This window comes from Myotis myotis, unplaced genomic scaffold (genome assembly GCF_014108235.1).
Source record: "Myotis myotis isolate mMyoMyo1 unplaced genomic scaffold, mMyoMyo1.p scaffold_m19_p_7, whole genome shotgun sequence".
Lineage (NCBI taxonomy): Eukaryota > Metazoa > Chordata > Mammalia > Chiroptera > Vespertilionidae > Myotis > Myotis myotis.
The window spans coordinates 74290879-74312847 of NW_023416379.1; the positions used below are offsets into that span (position 1 = coordinate 74290879).

Below are 21969 nucleotides of genomic sequence, written 5' to 3' on the forward strand. Positions count from 1 at the left end.
TGTTGAACTAATTATATCTTTCTTCCATTTTTCATTTTTTTTATCAGTTCTTCCTGGGAAATCAGGTATAATTCAGTGGAATGTATTCGCAAGTTCCCAATGATTTTTTTAAACTTTAATTCATAGTCATTAAAGCTTGCCATGGCCAATCTTCCCCATGCTGCCCCCCTAGCTACTACATCGTTGGTTGGCGTGGTGGTTCTGTAAATGCTACAAGGGTCCTTGATCCAGGATCCCTTTTTGCCTTGTGTCTCAAATGAGGAGATTACTTTTAAGCAAACCAGATAATGAATTGTGGCTTGGCTGGTTACAGTGTTACAACTGCCATTTTCGGTTCCCATTGTTGATAATACTATTAGCCTAGGGTTTATGCCAGTACTCATTGGAACACACATCCCTACATGGCTTCGTTGGTGTTCACCCCTGAGGATGTGTGGTACACAGCAGCTAGAGAAGGATCAGCATCAGGCAGAGACACAAAGACAGGGTCTGGAGAGGCCTCAGTGGTACTCAGCCACAAGTACTGTGTCCTCTCCAAAGCAAATATTGTCCATTTGTCCTAAACCAATTTAGAACTTTGCATGCTATGAGTAGAAACTTTAACCCTGGAGGTTTTGAATGTTGTAATTCCTTTTGAGAAAATGTATCTCTTGTAACTTACGAAATCTTAGTCACAATTTATGCCATTTTGACCCCACGTTTAAGTCAGTATACAAACTGGGCAGTGGCACTGCACATCAGAATTTTAGAACTAAAGACAAGAGCAATCATGTTTTGATTGAAACGAGGAGGATGTTTTTTTACTGTGTGCTTTTGGAAAGAGCGGTGCTATTTATAGCACCTGACCATATCATATTAGTTATTACTCTGCCTCGTAGTTTTAAGCCCATATTACATCTTAAACTTCAAATTATCTACAATCCCCACTTATTCAATCACATAATCGTTTCAAATAGAAATGTTTAGTTAATTTGAATAGAGGTTTTTAAAACTTCTATATGTTATAATACATAAAAAAATTAGTTTCTATTCTTGTTATTTGGAGTAGCAGTTAAGCTAGCATCATTTATTTGCAGAAAGGATTAAATACCTCAAAAGGTTTTCTTTCGTTGAAAGCACAAAGAACAGCATTAGTCTATTTTTTCTTGTCTCATAATTTGGCTCTTGGGAGAATGAAGGAAATTCTGAAGACAATGTTAGATAATGTCTTCTCAAATTAAAATTTAAAATCATCTGTGTATTAAAATTGAAATTTCACATGTGTAAAGTACTTCAGCCAGTTCCTTAAAACTTTTGTTTTGAATGTAATCCTGGACCAAAAATGTCTGGTCTAATTATCTGGTTACTTAAGGGTAATTTTCTTTCAATCCCCTCCTTTCCCTTTGCTTATCAGCAGCACCAAATTTTTTTTCTAACAAAATAAGTATATATATTTTTTATTTTTTACACTTCAAATACATTATAGGAATAGGTTCAATGATAGAAAAGTTAAATCTCAAGGCTTAAAAATTGACTTAGAATTTGCAATATAAAAAGGGTTGATGTAAAGCGCATGAGTTCCTGCTGGTGCATTTTACATGCCTCTGAGGTCCTTCTGAGTTTCAGGGTCTTGAATGGTTGGCTTTGTTTTAGGGTTCACTTCCTGAAACTCAGTGGGTTCAGCATATTGAAGGGTAGCAGATTGCTTCTACTTAAAATTTTCTGTTTATCCATCATGAGCCTAGGCAAATAGTCAAAGTCACAATTGTATTTTACCTGCCTTAAAAAAAAAAAAAAAAAAAAAAAGCTATGTAGGTGTAATTGACTGTTCATTTTGCTATGGTATCTGCTGGGTTGGCAGCCGTGAAATTCAATATGGTGCTTTTTATAAGTTGGATATGAGCCTATTAGAAATGATTTAAAAGTATAAAATTATTTCTCATGGGCTTTCAAAACAAATCAACCTTGTGATCAGAAACTACGTGTAGTCTAGACATGTATTCAGGACTTGCAGAATTTATAGCATATCCAAGTGATTGGAGATCCGTGGAAAGGGCAAGACAAAGATGACTGCTTATTACAGTCAGCAGTTATGGTACACACAGTTTGAAGAGAAAGTCTTTTAGATTAGAAAGCTGTATCATTAATGTGCCAGTGACTGTCCTAATGTTACAGTAATATAAAATGGCACATTCGTCCAGTCGTTAACAAATGGGCTTACCAGGTTATTAGCGATGCAGAAATTTTATTTGACTGTGAAATATTTATTGGTTATGTTCATTTACTACTTTATCACCTTATGAGTTTATGAAGATTTCTCCCACAGATTTCAATGGCAAAGTTTTAGTGTAAGAGGAGGTTTTAATGAAGAAGAATCAGAGTTTACTACATCTTCTTTAGAATCATCTTGCTTTGTATAAACCCTGGGCAAGTGGGCCCGTGCTTATTTTCATGGCTGTTTGATTTCTAGAAACATTTTCCAATCACCACTTTACTAATGTATCTGTCATGAGAAAGAAAAATCATTTTTAGAAGAAATCTTCCATATTCTACTTGATAACCTTTGTTATCTTTTTTTCAAACTATTTCCTTTGGGCTAAATCAGCATGCAGCAGCCTAACGCAGATCATTACACACCCCTTTTTCTGAGATTTTACTAATCGCTGTGAACTAAGCAAAACATTAAAGTTGGTTGCTTACGCTACTGCAGATCACACACTACCCGTTAGTGTAGAATGAGTAGTGACAATTAGAGGGTCTTCTTTCTTCTTCTTCACAGTTTGGAGACTCCCAGCAACTGCGACTGGTCCGAATCCTGCGAAGTACCGTGATGGTTCGCGTCGGAGGCGGGTGGATGGCACTGGATGAGTTCTTGGTGAAAAACGATCCTTGCAGGGGTAAGGAGATACCTATGTTGAGATAATAGCACCATAAAAGGATGTCGATTCTGTATTCGTTTCTAGCAACAAAATCACGCTTGGGTATAATTTTGGTCATTAATTTAAAATAGTGCTTCACATTTGTCTGTCAGCCTGAAGTGTCCAGAGAACTTGTGGCAGTCATTAAACCATGTTCTTCTCGTTGCTTTTTTACTTCTCTGGATAAACATGAGACTGGAGGCAAGAAATACTAGATTTCCTTTCTGAGACGATCCCATCTGCAATTTTCAAAATGAGCAATTGCACCAACCAGGGGAAGGATTTCATCTCTCATTAAATAGCCAAGTAGGAGGGGGAAAAAATTGAGGTGATGGATACTGAAGATACTGGATAGTAAAAGTTTAAAAGTGAAATTTTTTTATGCAATTAGGAGGAGGTGAGGAAAGCAGTACTTAAAGATTAAAAAACAACAACAAGAATTGATAACGCGCCTCTGACTTTGAAATAGCAGAACATTAAAAATATAGACATAAACTATAGCTCTCGCCATGTCTGCCAGCCTAAGAGCCCTTGATCAGCTTTTAATTTTCCTTATTTTTCAGACGCTGTTGTCAGTTTTTGAATCCCTTATTGAGTCACCTTACAAGTGGTCATTTGATTACCATTTCTAGTTAGCTCCCATGGACTCATCAGTAGGCCCATTTTTCTTTGAAAAAGACAAAAAAGACTTTTGTGCTTTTCTTGAACCCTTTTTAATCCCTTTAAACAAACAAGAACAAATGTTGGTGCCAGCACTATCAGGCTACCAAGTGGGAGGTCATGGTTCCCCCAGTGGGCTCTTGGTTACCGAGGTTGCCACTGAAGACACAGGTGTGGTGGGTGAGTTCCTCTGTGGTCAGCAGGCCTCTCTGCCAAGGCCACCGTAGGATGATCACACAGCCATACCTAGGAGCTCTGCTGTCTGCAAGTCAAAAGGTGTAAAATCACACAATTTTCCTTGTTGTTTCGTATTTTGAAAATAATGCAGCCTAAGGTAATGTAGTTCCTTTTATGAAACAAAGAGATTAGAACAGTGATGGCGAAATATGACACGCGTGTCAGAGGTGACAAGCGAACTCATTTTTTTGGTTGATTTTTCTTTGTTAAATGGCATTTAAATATATAAAATAAATATCAAAAATATAAACTTTGTTTTACTATGGTTGCAAATATCAAAAAATTTCTATATGTGACACGGCACCAGAGTTAAGTTAGGGTTTTTCAAAATGCTGGCACGCCGAGCTCAAAAGGTTCGCCATCACTGGATTAGAACATGCGGTGTTCTATTGGGTTGCTTAGGAAAGTTGGTGTGACTGTGCAAAGTCTTCTAAATACATTTTTCTTATTGAGTCAAACCTTTGAGTACTTTTCCTGATGCAACTTTTCTCCTAAATGTGTGCCAAAGGCCGGACCTGAGCACCCCTTTGCATATTCAACTACTGACTGTACTTTGTTTCTTTTCCTGCTAACAGTATTCTTTAATGTGATTGATCTCCTGTGTCATTTTTTCTAGTTCATCATCATGGGACTAAAATGTTACGTTCGGAATCAAACTCTTCAATTACTACTACTCAGCCTACTATAGGTTGGCAACCCCTCTCTTTGCCTCTCCCCTCTTACCTTTTCTCCTCCCTACTTTTACATTCCTGCTTTAATTATTTGTTTTAAAATAACACGCTTCATCCATTGCGTATGGCTTACGTCATATCCAACTGAGCTGGTGCTTCCAAACGTAAAGTCTGAACGTTGCACACACTTGCAGTGTGTTGCAAGCGTAGGTGATGTGTAAGTGATCAAGCACACGCTAACACGCTGCATCGGGTTCTCGTGGAGTGTTCTCCGTGCGCACATGTGTTCGTATGAGTGTGGCATCACTGATGACCTCCCGGATCCCTGGGTCTGGTGTTTGTTATTGCATGTTGGTAAAAGAGAGCTTTTCAAAGCATAAAATAAAAATACTAGCTGCCTCATTCCAGTGAAAAACCTGAGAGTTTCAATGTTGTCATCATGATTAACAAGCCATCTGTCCTTCTGTGTAACTCTATTGTTGGATTAATCCCAAAGTTAAAATACTGCCATTCTCCTTACCTCAGCAGCACATGCAAAAGGCACAGTCCCTGCTTGACTGGCTTGTCTTCTCAGTGTGCGGAAAGGGTCATGAACCCATGTGGGCATCAGTAGCTGGTGGATTAACAATATTTTAGCATGAGCTTTCCATTTTCATGCTGACTCTTTCTTTGATAGTGGTTATTCTGGCTGGTGTCTGGTGTTAGAATAAACACACTTTTTCTTTTCTTTCCCAAACTGACTTGTATCCAAAAGGAATGCATTGTAACGGAATGCATTCGCCTTTTTGTTATGCTGAGTTGGAGTTGGCATGGAAAAAGGTGTTCTCAAATCCTCAGCGTAAATCGGTGGCGCCAGGTGGTCGTTCTTCCCATAAATGATTGAGCGCCTCTTGTTTTCCTTCCTCTTCTGTTTTGTGTGCCTCGTTGTGTGTTATGCGATCCAGCTAAAGGAAGGACGAACATGGAACTTCGGGAGAAGTTCATTTTAGCAGACGGTGCCAGTCAGGGTATGGCTGCTTTCCGACCCCGCGGCCGAAGATCGCGGCCTTCATCGCGTGGAGCTTCACCCAACCGATCAACATCTGTGTCCAGTCCGGCTGTCCAGGCGGCCTCCCCGCAGGTCCATGCCACCAGCACACCCAAGGTAGGACTCGGCTGGGAAATGTGTTCCTCCTCCCATGCAATCAGTGTCTTGAGTATACTTCTGAATGTTGTAGGACCCTAGAATCTGTGAGCTTTCTCCATTATGTTCCTTCTCACAATATGGCAAATGAAGGATGATTCTTATTTTTTTAAACATACGCTTTTGCCGTATGGCCCCTGTAGAGACTGGGAGCTGCTTTTGTTACCTTTCAGATTGGTTTTTCTTTGTGAAGCTTCATTCATTTATTTGGTTGTGTATGATTTGCCATCAGATCTTTCCACGTATTTTTAATTATTATTGTTCTTACTGTGAAATGTGAGTCTTTGCTATGAGTATCTCTTTCTGTGGCTTTGTGTTTTACCTGCTATCCTTTACGTTTGATTTGCCATTGTTCCATACAGATCCTCCATCCTTTAACACGCAATTATGGTAAACCATGGTTGACAAACAGCAAAATGTCAACTCCTTGTAAGCCAGCAGAGTGCTCAGACTTTTCCGTGCCATCTGCAGAGGTATCGTAAGGCCCCAGATTTCAGTCTAACAGCCTTTCATTGAAACTGTCACCCACTAACATTGCTTTAACTCTCCCTTAATATATGTACTTTTGATACTGCTATGTCCTTTTTTAAAAATATATTTTTATTGCTTTCAGAGAGGAAGCGAGAGGGAGAGAGAGAGAGAAACATCAGTGATGAGAGAGTATCATTGATCGGCTGCCTCCTGCACGCCCCCTACTGGGGATCGAAACCGCAACCCAAGCATGTGCCCTTGACTGGAATTGAACCCGGGACCTTCCAGTTCCCAGTCCAGTGCTCTATTCACTGAGCCAAACCAGCTAGGGCGCTGCTATGTCTTTTTAATAGACTTGTATAAAATAAATATCAACCCACTAGTTCTTGGAAGATATGAAAGTAAAAGGTTAACAGAAAAGACAGATTTTAGATTTTTCTCCTTGTATAATGTCAGTTTAACATAGCCACACCTGCAGGTTCTGTACCTTATACTTAATTTTAATTATCTCTCTTGGGAGAGTGAAGTACAAGAGATTATATCCAGACTTAAGTAAAGTTTCTTTTAAAGCTGATGGTATGCTTTTGCTTCTAGAGATAAGAAATGCAACCAGTCCCCTTTAGGTGAGAGTGAGAGGCAGTGTCATTTGCAAGAGAAATCGCTTAACTAAAATAATTTTCATTGAGTGTTCACTATAGGCAAGGTCTTTTTGAATGTCTGTTATACTTATTTCTGCCCCAAAACACTGGGTGGGTGAGACATAAGAGCAGGGGCTTAGTCATACAAAAAATTATGTGTCATTTACAAAAGGGACATATCTTTATTGGACTTCAATGGCTATTATTATTCAAGCAAGCTCTAGCTTTTTTAATATGGCATGATATATGGGGATACAATATTTAGGTGATATAAAATTTGCCAAGATTAACACATAGATCCTTTACATTCAAGTGAAAGTCAACCATATATCTTTTAAAGGAACTTCTCTGTAAAATGACCAACATAGGCACCAAATAAGCACATGTTTGATTAGAAAAAAAAAAAAAACATAATCATTAGGGGGAGAAAATCTATTCTGATAAAAGGGTAATATGCTAATTAGACCAGATAGATTGGTCATCTTCCAGACGTCCTTCTGGACAAAGCTACAGTGGCGGGGGCCGAGGCACGGGTGGTTAGGGATAATCAGGCCGGCAGGGGAGCAGTTACGGCAGTGAGGCTGGTAGGGGAGAGCAGTTAGGGGCGATCAGGCAGGTAGGCAGGTGAGCGGTTAGGAGCCAGCAATCCCGGATTGTGAGAAGGATGTCCAACTGCCAGTTTCAGACATCCCCCCAAAGGATCCCAGATTGGAGAGGGTGCAGGCTGAGCTGAGGGATTCCTCTCCACCCTCCTCCCCGTGCACGAATTTCATGCACCGGAGCTCTAGTCCCTAAATAACGTCTTTTGAGTTGAAGGAAGCATTTCAGATTAAAGCCAGAATCCAAGTATGAAAGTGATATGCTTTAGAAAGCCCTTTATGCTTTTTATAACACTTTCTGATCTATTATTTAATCCTCACATCAGTAATAAAACATAGGCAGGGAAACTGTTGTTTCCCTCATGCCTCAGATGGAAATGATGGAAATAACATTAATTATAGGGGTAGAAATGGGGCAGAAACAACTCATTCTTCCACTCCTCCTCATTCCCCAGCCCCTCATTTGCACTCCTCCCCCTAAGTGAGAAGCAGTAATATCATAACATCTAGAGGTGTCTGTCACTCATGATGGATCTATTGTAGCAAAAACTGAGACCAGCTCAAGGAACCTCAAGCAACATGTTTGCTTTAAATATTTTGAGCTGCTGTGTTAGTTCAAAATTTTAAAAAGTAGAGATTCCTCAAATCAAAGTCTAAGCATGCTAATTTTGACTAAAAGAAAACTATGTTTTATGTCAAGTAGGCTCATCAGATAAAAAAATAACAACAAGCAAACAGACAAAACAGTGTACTTTATAGAAGGGCTTTAAAGGTAGGGTTTAGAACTATTCAAAACAACCAAGGCATTCTGAGAATAACGCTTTGGGTCTTCCGTGGTAATGAATTCTGCTACCTTGAGTGATATATTTTATAATTGTGGGTCCTTACTCTTTTATGGATAATTGAGATATTCTTAGTTAGGAATTTAACTAGATCAGAGATGCCAGATCTTGGGAAAATCACTTTCCTCCTCAGGCCCTCATTTTTCACATTTGTAAAAAAAAATTGTGATTAGATGAGTGGGAAGATTAATTGTGGTTATATGTCTGAAAATATTTTGAAAACTTAAGTATTATATGTATAGAAGTCATATATAAATTCTATACTTATATATATATGCATAGAATACATATGTAAAATATATGTATAGAATATATATGTATGGATACATATGTAAATGAATTACAAATATTATGTTAATATTACAGATTTGTAACCCTGGTGTATCAAAAGGTCTTACATATGCTTTATTAAACATTTATAACTATTTAATAAAGAAACAGTTCATTTTTTTAATGCCCACATAGTTTGGATTAATTTCTTTCAAATAGCTCCCTTTGAGTTCATCAAGGAATATGACAATCCCTACACTTCTCAGGAAATTGGTTTATTTTTTTTTTTTAACTTTCAGAGAATTTTCAAAATGTTGTAGTGATCAATAAAAAATGCAGTTGTTTTAGGCTTATGATAAAATTTCAAAGTTATGATTGCTTTAGATAATCTCTGTGAACTCCTATGAGAATTATAAAAGAATTATCCCCAAACATTGCCTAAGTATTTTGTATGTAAGGACCACAGAAGGTCATGGAGCCAGAAAATGAAGTGGCATTTTACCAAGTTCTAAAACGTCACTTTCTCCCCCAGTTAATTTGTTTAAGTGATGGCTATCCCGGCTTTACTTGTTTACATATTGTTCTATTTCTGTTGGTTTATTCCTGCCTAGTTTCCCAAAAGTGTTGGCTGTAGCCGAGTATCCGAGCACAATTTTTCAGCCCCATCTCCTCTCTGTACCACGCAGTCAGCATCGTTTCGTCAGTATTTCTTAACTCCATACTATTCACTGACAGACCGGAAGATACTAACGTACTCACAGTTTAGTTTGTCTTTTTTCCCCTTGCCATCACTTGGGGATCTCCATTTTTGTGTTTGTTCTTCAACATGAATTCCTTGTCTTTGGAAGGTTCCCTATGAATTCAGGGAGAGAATAAGAAATTAGTGGAGACAAGCAAGTGAGAACCCCATGCCTCGCTGAAGAGGTCTAGCAGGGGGTTCGCAGCCATCTTTAAAGTGTTGTCGGTGATGACCTCGAGCAGTATCTTGAAATGTGCTTTCACTGATTGAATACAGGGAACACCAATACAAGGAAGCAAGCTTCGACTTCCAGGATACTTATCAGGGAAAGGCTTCCACTCTGGGGACGACAGTGGCTTGATAACAACTGCAGCCGCCAGAGTCCGAACACAGTTTGCTGGTGAGTGTGGGGCATGCCTTTTTTTTTAAATCCTCACCTAAGGATATTTTTTCCATTGATTTTTTTAGAGAGAGTGGAAGGGAGGATGGAGAGAAAGAAAGAGACAGAGATGAGTGAGAGAGACACCTGGATTGGTTGCCTCCCACACATGCCTTGACCAGGGCTTGGGATCGAACCCGCAACTGAGGTATGTGCCCTTGACCTGTAATCGAACCAGAGACGCTTCGGTGCACAGGCTGACGTACTAACAACTGAGCCCCACCGGCCAGGGCGCATGTCTTGCTTTAGTGGCTTTTGAAGTACACTCTGAAGATGGAAGTCCCCTGTCCTCCTTAGGAAGAAGTTATGAATTGATGATGCTGTGTTCTTTTGAAATGACACGTAGCCCCAGTCCTCCAACAAAGGTAGGGGATAAATGAGTCATGGGAGTAGGTGACTAGAAAACCCCTTTTGGAAAGTGCCAGAGAGAGATGAGAACAGAAGAAAACTACAATAGTATCCTACCCCTCTTAGCTGGAAAATCTTGGTCCTTCTGTCTTCTTGGAAAATGTCCTGGGCTCTATGTCAGGTGGTTAGAGAAACCCACCCAGACTGGGCCTGACACCAGTGCTTCTCATGTTCTCACAGAAGAGTGAGCCTAACCCCTAGGGTTCTGTGCTCAGCGAGCCTGAAGTTTCTTTAAAGTTTGAAGTCCTTTAAATTCCCATGCGCTTTGAATTACTTGTCCTCGGGCCAAACCTGCACCTAAGAGTTTGCTCCGTGTTTGCACTGCACGCATCTGGGTATCCACACTACACTTGGGAAAGCACAACCGTACATGAGAGCTGTGTTCTTTATATCTGTTTATAGTGAATGGAATCCTCTTTTAAGCCCAAACGTAAATTGTGTTAGTAAATCCAGCTTTCTGTATATTGCATCTGCTTAGAGGGGGGCTGCCTACCCTTGTGGAATGGAGAGAACCACGAACCCACAGTATTTTTTTTCTGAGTGCCCACAAGGTGTCAAGAGAAATCGCTGAGATTCAAGGTGGCATGAGGTTTCGGGAGCCTCTTGCAGATGGACCCAGTAATAAGGGTGACCCATCTCTGCCCTTTCTCCCCAGATCCCAAGAAGACTCCCAGCCGACCAGGAAGCAGAGCGGGAAGCAAGGCTGGTAGCAGGGCCAGCAGCCGCCGAGGCAGTGATGCGTCAGACTTTGACATTTCAGAAATCCAGTCCGTGTGCTCAGACGTGGAGACTGCCCCCCAAACATACAGACCTTCGCCCCGAGCAAGCTCTCGGCCATCCACAGCCAAGCCTTCTAAAATCCCTACACCCCAGAGGAAGTCACCGGCCAGCAAATTGGACAAATCCTCAAAAAGATAGTGCCATTGGTTCCACCAAGGCCCTTCCTTAAGCATTTATTATTTAAGTTTGAAAGATGTAAAATATGATGTAGAAATTATTGTGAAATATTGCAAGAGGTGAGTTTAAAATTCTGCAGATGGCCTTATTTGTGTATTTGTCTTTTTATTTTATCTGTATAATTTTTTGTCAGATACTCTGGGGTTAAAGTCACATTCTATGTGAGGGGAAGGTAGAGTGTAACATGCACTAACATTTCTGCACTGTAACGTCGGGAGCACACACTAAAATCAGTTCCCGTACCTCCAGGTAAGTCCACATCCTCTAAAGCCACAGCCCTATATGGGTAGCTGACGTTAAGGATACCTCATGACTTTTTCTCGCTTTTGTGGAAACTCCGAAATGGGGAAAGACACACACAAGGGAATATGTCAAGATGATTTTAATGTAAACTAAAAGCTGGAGGGCAGAAAGACAGACACATCCACACCCAGTTCTGTGAGTTGTATCTGACAGAGAACTCCCAGGAAGTTACTCGGAAGCACCCACGAGAGCTATGATGGTCAGGACCCTTGCACCATTTCTGTGCCATTTCTTCACGTGAGGCCAGAGGTGTCCTGGATGGTAGACCTATTATACTGTAAGAATATCATTATAAAGTGCATCCATATAACTGTGAGGTTTTCTTTTGCTTGAGTGGACAGTAGCACTTGTATCATTGAACTCATTTTGTATTAAAGCAATTTTTGCTTGCCGAAAGCTATGAAATAAAACATGTCCCTTAACCACATTGCTATGGAATTAATTTTTTTCCCCCCCAGGGAAAAATCCGTGTATTTTTTTATGAGCAATATCAATTTGGAGTGACCAAAAGATACTTAAAAATGGGTTTATTTTGATTTCTCATCTGAAATAATCATGTTCTGGTATTATATCTATATTTAATAAATATATACATTTTAACTTATTATGTATACTCACTATAGAAAGATATTAGTATGCATTTAATAAAACATATTCACTTGAACATATGGAATACCTGATTATTTAAACTGAATTTTTTTCTGGCTTTTTGTTGTTGTTAAAATAAAGGTTATATGTATGATGTATTTTACTAATAGTGTTAACAGGCTAAGTTTGGGGATATCAGCGATATGATATTATAATTATATAATAAAATTACATAAACTATTCATTCTACAAATCTACACTAATTAAAAGAGAAAGATGCAAATTGACCATACCTCTGTGACACCCACCAGGCAATTAGGAGTGAGTATGCAAATTAACCCAACAAAGATGGCAGGTTAGTTTGCATACGCAGGTGCCAAGCAGCCTCGGTCCTGGGTCAGGCGCAAAGCTATGCCCGCAGGCTCCCAGGACCATGGCTGGCTGGGAGTCGAGAGCAGCCTCCCAGCTTGACAGCAGACAGCAGAGCCTGCTTGGCTGTCAGCAGGGCAACCCAGGAGCTGGCAAGCATGGCCCACAGGCAGCACCCAGCAGGGCCTGCTTGGCCATCGCCACAGTGACCCAGGAGCAGGGAAGCATGGCCCACAGGTAGCTCCCAGCATGGCTGTCACCACAGAGTGGGGCCGCAGGCAGCTCCCAGCACTGCCTGCTTGGCTGTAGTCACGGAGACCCAGGAGCAGGGAAGCGCGGCCCACAGGCAGCTCCCAGCACGACCTGCTTGGCCGTCACCGGGGTGTGGAGCAGGCAGGTCCCGCAGAGAGCAGAGAACCATGGGGAGTGGGCTTAAGCCGTCAGTAGGACATACCCTGAGGGCTCCCGGATTGGAGAGGGTGCAGATCAGGCTGAGGGACACCCCCCCCTGCTGTGCACAAATTTCGTGCAATGGGCCTCTAGTATATTGAATAAGTGCCAACCATCTGATAGCCAGGCAGTGGCCCTGAGTCTACAGGGTTCCTGTTCTCTTCTATTCAAGGGGGAAACAGTTAATAAAGAAAGAATCACCAGAACACGTAAGCTCAATACAAGAGATATGGGACAGAGTGACTGATTTTATTACAGTAATATAGTAATATTCTTCTGGCCTGTGTACCTTTAAAAAGCAAATGACAGACTTCCTAACTACAAAAATGATGTCAAATATAATGAGAAGGATGGCAGATTGTTACTTTGGGTATGACAGGTCATGACTTTCCCCATAACTCTGCAAATTTATTTCAGCAAATAGCCATGGTGGTGTTCAGGTTCAAGGGGGTAATATAGGTTCCCTGCATGGCCTTTTTCATGGAGGCAAAGTTGAAGAGTCTGGAATTTCCACAAACAGAAATTAGGTGCCATTCTTAAGTGATAGTAATTCCTTCTTTCTTGAAAGCATAGGTCTCAGGTGGGAGCCTTGATGGAAAGGGTAATTCTAACCTAAGAGATCACATGTTGTAATTCCTTCATTTGATTATAAGCCTGTCACCCAAGATGGCAGTTGAAATTGTTGTTTTTCCTTTGGTGCTTTGCATGGGATCCCATTTCCATTTCAAAGACAAATGTAAGGGAATGATTTTATCTCAGCTTGTTTGAATGCTACCCCTGTTAAAGAGCTAGGGGTTTTGATTTTTTTTAGTAGTAAAATAATCTTTTGGAGAAAAATAAGTGCTTTAAAAAATATTTCAGAGATGTCTTCCGGAACTGCTACTAGTTAGCAATGGCCCTCAGGGGAACTTTTCAAATGTAGATGTCTGATACTTGTTTCCTCTTGAGCTAATCCTAGAGCCTCAAGTTTCATTGAAGGCAACAGACAGTCCTCTTCTTATACACATTCCTCTTTTCTCTTTTTTATTTTGGTTTTGTTTACTTCTTGCCTGCCTGCCTTAAAACACACACACACAAACACAAATACAGGACATGGGAATGAATCTCAACTCTAAATATCTTAATGTAAAGGCTGGTTCTGTTAAGAGGTAAACAGGCATATTAAACTTTTTAAGAGTTTTAGAAAAATTGGGATCAGTAGTACCAAACTAGATGTGCTTAGGGGCGCACCACCAACTGGAGCTCAGGTACTTTTATAAAGAGGCAGGCCCTAGGTGGTTTGCTCAGTGGGTAGAGTATCAGCCTATAGACTGAAGGGTCCAGGGTTCGATTCTAGACAAGGGCACAGGCCCGGGTTATGGGCTCGATCCTCAGGAGGGGATGTGCAGGAGGCAGCTGATTAATGACTCTCATCATTGATGTTTCTCTCCCTCTCCCTTCCTCTCTGAAATCAATAAAAATATAAAATAAAAATTAAAAAAAAAAGAAAAGGCAGAAGGCCAGGCCAGTGAGGTTCAGTGATTGAGCATCGACCTATGAACCAGGAGGTCACGGTTCAATTCGCAGTCAGGGCACATGCCTGGGTTGTGGGCTGGATCCCCAACATGAACTGTGCAGGAAGCAGCCAATCAATGATTCTCTCATCATTGATGTTTCTATCTCTCTCCCTTCCTGTCTGAAATCAATACAAAATATATTAAAAATAAAGAAAAGGTAGAGAAGCAAAGCAAGGAAATATGGGTGGGCTACAGCTTACAGCCTAGTTGGCTGGCTGTGCTGGCTTGTCCTTGGTGTTTTGGTTTTGTAACCTTGAGGCATCCGCAGGCTTAGGTTTGGGTTTGCTTTTGTAGCCTGTACAGTCCGCCTTCGAGCCCCCTCTATCTAGTAGCCTCCTTGTTTCATGAACAGTTCCAGGTTTAAAGTCCTCCACTATGGCCACAATTATCTTTGGTAAGATTCACCTAGCTGTTCAGCTTTAAAACAAAATGTTATTCACCCGAAGCCTGGCATTGACCCCAGTCTGGTTTCCAAGTCGGCCCCTGTCCGCCCCCGGACCCAGTCCGGCTCTGGCCGGTTTCCGGACCCAGACCGGAAACAGAAATGCCCAGGTGAAGTCTGAGCCTGTAAGGCTGAGGCTGCGGAGCCCGGAGCCCCCAGACCTGCCGCCGCCACCTCCAGCGGCCGCGCGGGAGAGCAGGTACCATGCCTGGTTGCGCCTTGCCCCCAGGAAGTCAGCAGCCTCCTTCGCGTTCCTCTTCTAGCACCATAACTGTCAAGGGACAAACTGAGGCCTATTAAACATTTTCAGAGCTTATTTGAGGCCGTGCTCCCCTGACCTGACTGGCGCTGGAAAGAGGTTTTTATTGGAGGCTGAAGCAAAGGAAGGAAATGATTGGCCACAGTTTGAAGCCTGGTTGGCTGCTTATGATTGGTTCTCCTTAGAGTTTTGATTTCATAACCTTGAGGCTTAGGTTTGGGGTCCCCCCCCCCCCCAATGGCCTTCTTGTTTAATTAATAGTTTTTTTAATTGTTTTATTGCTTAAAGTATTACAAAGGGTATTACATGTGTCCTTTGTTTCCCCCGCCCTTAATTAATAGTTCTTAATCATTAGGGAGGCGCATTGGATCACAAAGTAGGCTTCTTTGTCTTAAAAAAACAAAACTAATTCTTATGTATGGCTACCTTCTTTTGAATTAATAGAGCTTCCTCTCTTTGATATCCGTGCAGAAGTAGATGGACCTGGCCCACTCTCAGGTCTGGTTCCTTTTAGGCAAATCTGGGTGGAAGGGCCCTGGTTGGCCCTGGGGAGATTGACCTGAACATGAAAAGGAGAGTTTAGGAGAGGATCGTGTTGCCTTTTTTTTTTTTGGTCATTTTAATATTTGCTATAAATATTTGCAACAAGGGAAATTATAATGAGTTGCAGTTTTACTCCTTTTTGACAAGGTGCCTTGAAATGCACGTGCTTTAATGTCAAATGTGTGATCCAATGCCATCCAACAGAACATTTGCTAGTCCCCAAGCTACTGTGTGTGTCTGATGACCCTGCTTAGACTCTACCTTCTATGCCAGCGGTCTCCAGACTCCTTGATGGCATATTTCCCAATAAAAGTTTTTTGAGAAAACACTTCCAGTGAATGTATATTCATTTCTTCTAAGTTACTATTTGCCCATATTTTATCATGAGTTAATTTCTCCAGGCTCAGTATAGTCCTGAGGTGAGATTTATCTTTAACAACATTGGTGATGGTGTACAGACATATTTCAAAGAGTTTCTGATGCATTTTTGGCCAAGTTTATATCACATCTGATGAGATCCACCCTGGTTTAACTCACGATGTGGCTGATGAAGGGCTCGTCCTAGCAGTGTCATCTATGTCATTTTCTTAGTTGTTTCTTGCATTATAAGATCTTAAATCCATATTATGTTTTTTTCAAAATTTTGCAGGGATTCATATAAGCCATATATGGTAAAGATTATTTCATTTGAAAGAGATAAAATATGTCATTTCGCCCAGCTTGATGTAGATAAACTGCAGTCTACTGTACATATTGAAAGCAAACCAGGTGTTAGGGAGCTATTGGGATGCCCACTCTCTCCTCAGGTCACCTCAGATACTGACCATGAGAGGACGCCGTGGAGGTCACCAAAGGACAGGCACCAGCATCAGTCTGTAGTACATGTTTGTGAAGGTTAATTTCCTCCTCCTCCTTTTAGATGAAACGTAAATATAAATAGACATCTTACTTCCTTAACTGTTAAATCACTGTTCTACACTATATTCTTCTTTCTACCTTTTCTCAGCCATCTTTTTCCACAGGAGAGAAGTATGCAATAAAGTTTCTTTCCCTTTTGCTCCTAGTTATGCAAGGGTGCACACCTGTGCTAGTGGTTTTTTGTAATCGCAGGCGTACCTCATTTTATTGTGCTTCGCTTCATCGTGCCTCACGGGTGTTGCGTTTTCTTCAAAATTGAAGGCAAGACCCTCCACCACCAAAAAGATCCTGACTCGTTTTATTGTTTTTTTTTGGTTTTTTGTTTTTATTAAATCTTTATTGTTCAGATTATTACAGTTGTTCCTCTTTTTCCCCCCCATAATTCCCCTCCACCCAGTTCCCACCCCACCCTCCTCCCTCACTCCCCACCCACTGTCTTCATCCATAGGTACATGATTTTTGTCCAGTCTCTTCCCACATCCCCCTAGCCCCCCCCCCCCCACCAAGAATAGTCAGTCCACTCCCTTTCTATGCCCCTGGTTCTATTATAATCACCAGTTCATTCTATTCATCAGATTATTCACTTGATTTTTAGATTCACTTGTTGATAGATGTGTATTTGTTGTTCATAATTTGTATCTTTACCTTTTTCTTCTTCTTTCTCTTCTTAAAGGACACCTTTCAGCATTTCATATAATCCTGGTTTGGTGGTGATGAACTCCTTTAGCTTTTCCTTATCTGTGAAGCTCTTTATCTGACCTTTAATTCTAAATGATAGGTTTGCTGGATAAAGTAATCTTGGTTGTAGGTTCTTGGCATTCATCACTATGAATATTTCTTGCCACTCCCTTCTGGCCTGCAAAGTTTCTGTTGAGAAGTCAGCTGACAGTCGTATGGGTACTCCCTTGTAGGTAACTGACTGTCTTTCTCTTGCTGCTTTTAAGATTCTCTCTTTGTCTTTTGCTCTTGGCATTTTAATTATGATGTGTATTGGTGTGGTCCTCTTCGGATTCCTTTTGTTTGGGGTTCTCTGCGCTTCCTGGACTTGTAAGTCTATTTCTTTCACCAGGTAGGGGAAGTTTTCTGTCATTATTTCTTCAAATAGGTTTTCAATATCTTGCTCTCTCTCATCTTCTGGCACCCCTATACTTCGGATGTTGGTATGATTGAAGCTGTCCCAGAGGCTCCTTACACTATCTTTGTATTTTTGGATTCTTTTTTCATTTTGCTTTTCCGGTTGGGTGTTTTTTTTGCTTCTTTGCATTTCAAATCTTTGACTTGATTCTTGCCCTCCTCTGGTCTGCTGTTGGGAGTCTGTATAATATTCTTTATTTCAGTCAATGTATGCTTAATTTCTAGTTGGTTCTTTATCACAACATCCAGGGTCTCATTAGATTTCTTGAGGCTCTCACTATATTTATCGGCGGTCTCACCAGTCTTTTTGAGGGCCTTACTAAATTTATCGGCGGCTTCTAGACAGTTCTTGAGAGACCTTAAAAGTGTGGTTTTGAACTCTATATCCTCCATTTCTGTCGTTTGTGTCCTGTTTCTTTGTCTCCGCATTTTTTATCCTTTCTTGGTGCACCCCCTTGTGGTCTTTGTGCGCAGTCTTGTTGTAGTTAAGCCTTGATTGTTGTAGGTAATACTGGGGGGGATTTGACCTCCAGGCCAACTGGCTATGAGAATCATCTGTGTCTGCAGTCTCGTTTTATTGTGATACTCGCTTTACTACAGTGGTCTGGACCTGAACTTCCAATATCTTTAAGGTGTGCCTGTGTAGTCCTGGTTAGCTATTCTCCAAAAACTCAGGGTGGAGGGGGGGACACATGCCAGTATTCCTGAAGCCACAGTTTTCTGGCTCTTGTTACCTCTCACTTGTGCTTCTATAATGACTACCTGTTTATCTCCTCATTTCCAAAGTCTACTCCAGACATCAATTTGGAGGAATTGAACTCAAGGGGAGAGACATGCCTTTGACACAAAGGACTGGGAAGAAAGGGTGATTAAGGTGGGACGAGGGAAATTGAGGAAATTACCCAGCAGTGACTTACCTCTGTCAGCAAAGTAGATGTGCCCTGCTTGGAGTTAAGGAGAAGGTTATAGGCTAAGGTATTTGAGTTGAACAGAGAAGGTTTGAAAGAGCTGAGTCCTTGAGTTTACCTGATCTACAGGTATAGTTACCCTGATCTACAGGGTGCAGCCTGGTGTAGGAACAGAGAGGACAGGAAGTTCATTAATTTAGAGCAGTGATGGTGAACCTTTTGAGCTCGGCGTGTCAGCATTTTGAAAAACCCTAACTTAACTCTGGTGCTGTGTCACATATAGAAATGTTTTGATATTTGCAACCATAGTAAAACGAATGATAGGCTGTTACCTCAGAATTAGGTGTTAGGTACTAAAAGGGTTTGGGAGGAGAGCACACTGTGGGAGGGAGTTTGAACCAGGGTGGTAGAAGGCTAGGGCAGTCTGGATGAGCATGCAGGAGCAGATGTGTTACCAAGAGTGACATATTTAGGACATTGTCTAAGGATTGCAAGAATGTGAATTTTCATGGCCTCGTTAGTTTGTTAAAAATTAGTCTCAGCTGTTCCAAGTCTTCATTAATTTGTATGATGCTTACAGCAGAATCTACATGGAAGAGAAATAGTCATCTCCTAGAGTGGGGGAGAAGGTGGAGGAGGCTGCCTTTCAGCTGAGATTGGTTATGCTTCAAAGACCCAAGTAGGCTGATGTGTGTGTGCATATGTGTGTATAGCTGTGGCTCTTCAAGAAGGCAGGAGTCTCAGGCTTCCAGAGTATGAAATGTTGATATATACTTAGTAGATCTAGTTGTTGGCATGAGTTAAAAATAGATTACCACAAAAACTACATTTTTTTTTATTTTTATTTTTTTATTTTTTTTTTACTTTATTTATTTATTTATTTATTTAAATTAAATCTTTATTGTTCAGATTATTACATTTGTTCCTCTTTTTTCCCCCATAACTCCCCTCCTCCCAGTTCCCGCCCCACCCTCCGCCCTCACTCCCCACCCACTGTCCTCATCCATAGGTGCATGATTTTTGTCCAGTCTCTTCCCGCATCTCCCACACCCCTTTCCCCCCCAAGAATAGTCAGTCCATTCCCTTTCTATGTCCCTGATTCTATTATAATCAACAGTTCATTCTGTTCATCAGATTATTTATTCACTTGATTCTTAGATTCACTTGTTGATAGATGCATATTTGTTGTTCATAATTTGTATCTTTACCTTTTTCTTCCTCTTCCTCTTCTTAAAGGATACCTTTCAGCATTTCATATAATCCTGGTTTGGTGGTGATGAACTCCTTTAGCTTTTCCTTATCTGTGAAGCTCTTTATCTGACCTTCAATTCTGAATGATAGCTTTGCTGGATAAAGTAATCTTGGTTGTAGGTTCTTGGTATTCATCACTTTGAATATTTCTTGCCACTCCCTTCTGGCCTGCAAAGTTTCTGTTGATAAATCAGCTGACAGTCGTATGGGTATTCCCTTGTAGGTAGTTGACTGTCTTTCTCTTGCTGCTTTTAAGATTCTCTCTTTGTCTTTTGCTCTTGGCATTTTAATTATGATGTGTATTGGTGTGGTCCTCTTCGGATTCCTTTTGTTTGGGGTTCTCCACGCTTCTTGGACCTGTAAGTCCATTTCTTTCACCAGGTGGGGGAAGTTTTCTGTCATGATTTCTTCAAATAGGTTTTCAATATCTTGCTCTCTCTCATCTTCTGGCACCCCTATAATTCTGATGTTGGTACGCTTGAAGCTATCCCAGAGGCTCCTTACACTATCCTCGCATTTTTGGATTCTTTTTTCATTCCGCCCCTCCGGTTGGGTGTTTTTTGCTTCCTCGCATTTCAAATCATTGACTTGATTCTTGCGCTCCTCTGGTCTGCTGTTGGGAGTCTGTATGGTATTCTTTATTTCAGTCGGTGTATGTTTAATTTCTAGTTGGTTCCCCATCATAACATCGAGGGTCTCATTAGTTTTCTTGTAGATCTCATTAAGTTTATCGGCGGCTTCTAAACAGTTCTTGAGAGACCTTAAAAGTGTGGTTCTGAACTCTATATCTTCCATTGACAATTTTGTCCTGTTTCTTTGTCTCCGCATTTTGTTATGCTTTCTTGGTGCACCTCCTAGTGGTCTTTGTGCACAGTCTTGTAGTTAAGCCTTGATTGTTGTAGCTAATACCAGGGAGGGTTTGACCTCCAGGCCAAGTGGCTGTGAGAATCAGCTGTGTCTGCAGTGAGAGAACTTCTGTCCTCTAGGGAGGTGCTAATCTAGCCTTTGCCTGAGGCTATCTGGCAAATGCCTGTGTGCAGGGCTTGGGCGGGGCGGGTCGCACAGGATCAACAGGGTGGGCCGGAGAGAGCAGTTATGGCGGCTCTCAGTCCTGTCCCCAGGGGCTCTGCCTCTCTGAGTCCTAGCACCCGCTGCAAACCTCGGAGAGAAAGCTGCACTCACTCTGACCGAAGCCAGACAGTCCTGCTTCTCCCGTCTGAGTCTGGGTCCCCAAAGACTCGCCCGGATCTGGAGCTCAGAGTCTGCGACTCCCTCCCGATTGAAAACGCCAACCGCGCCCTCCGCCGCCAGCCCGCTCCGTGCACTCCGCACCTCAGAATTTGACTTCAGCACTGCGCCTCCTCTGAATGTCCGTATGCGTTTCTCTTTCCTCCTAGTTGTAGGACTTCCACTCAGCCAGTGTTCCTGTGGTTCTGGGTGATGTCCGTTCCGTCTTTTAGTTTCACTTTTGAAGTAGTTGTTCAAGGCAGCAAACTCTGGCGTTAACCTATGCCGCCATCTTGGTTCTCTCTCAAAAACTACATTTTTGAAAGGAGGACCAACCAGGTAGAAAAACGGACATGGTTAGGTTTTTAGTGTAGAACAGTTTGTTTCAAAAATAACCAGTTAGTGAACATATGTTCTGGTCAACAATTTAGTCACATTATACCTGCTTGAGAATTGATCGATGAATTCAGGTTAACAGCAGGTTTGAAGCAATGTTTCAGATGTAAACCATAGACTTTACAATGCCTATCCAACCATGGGTTACTTTGGGGTTGCTTCTCCCAAGAAACCTTATGCTTCTTTAGGTACTTGATTATGCCCATATTGATTTTTGTCTCAGTTTGGGTTTATAAAGCTCCTAACATAAATACACGGTGTCCCAAAAATGTTTACACACTTTGAATAATTGTTAATTCCAATGGGTTAAATTTGAAAAGAACCATCAGTTGAGCTATTAAAAATGTATGTGTATACTTTTTTTGAGACAACCTGTTATTTATATACTAGAGGCCTGGTGCACCAATTTGTGCAAGGTTGGGGTCCCTCGGCCTGGCTGGTGATTGAGGCCTATTGGGAGGGAGGGGCTGGCCAGCCTCGGGGAGGGGCCATGGGAGGTTGGCTGTGGGAGTGCACTGACCACCAGGGGGCAGCTTCTGCATTGAGCGTCTGCCCCCTGGTGGTCAGTGTACATCATAGTGACTGGTCAACCGGTTGTTCCGATTGTTTGGTCG

At 41.5% G+C, this 21969-nt stretch overlaps 1 protein-coding gene across 17 annotated transcripts in view; it reads left to right on the forward strand.

Annotated features, from left to right (window-relative positions):
- Positions 1 to 11978, forward strand: part of DST (dystonin) — a 436322-nt gene extending 424344 nt beyond the window's left edge. For 7 of the 17 annotated variants that reach the window (XM_036318479.1, XM_036318481.1, XM_036318482.1 and 4 more), the window contains 7 exons: positions 48 to 65; positions 2759 to 2876; positions 4411 to 4482; positions 5410 to 5609; positions 6011 to 6121; positions 9484 to 9607; positions 10710 to 10972. In XM_036318479.1, the coding sequence (XP_036174372.1) occupies positions 48 to 65; positions 2759 to 2876; positions 4411 to 4482; positions 5410 to 5609; positions 6011 to 6121; positions 9484 to 9607; positions 10710 to 10972 (906 nt within the window). Of the gene's footprint in view, positions 1 to 47; positions 66 to 2758; positions 2877 to 4410; positions 4483 to 5409; positions 5610 to 6010; positions 6122 to 9483; positions 9608 to 10709 lie in introns of all 17 variants that reach the window. The other 10 variants (XM_036318489.1, XM_036318490.1, XM_036318493.1 and 7 more) reach the window with 5 other exon arrangements.
- The last annotated feature ends 9991 nt before the right edge of the window (positions 11979 to 21969 follow it).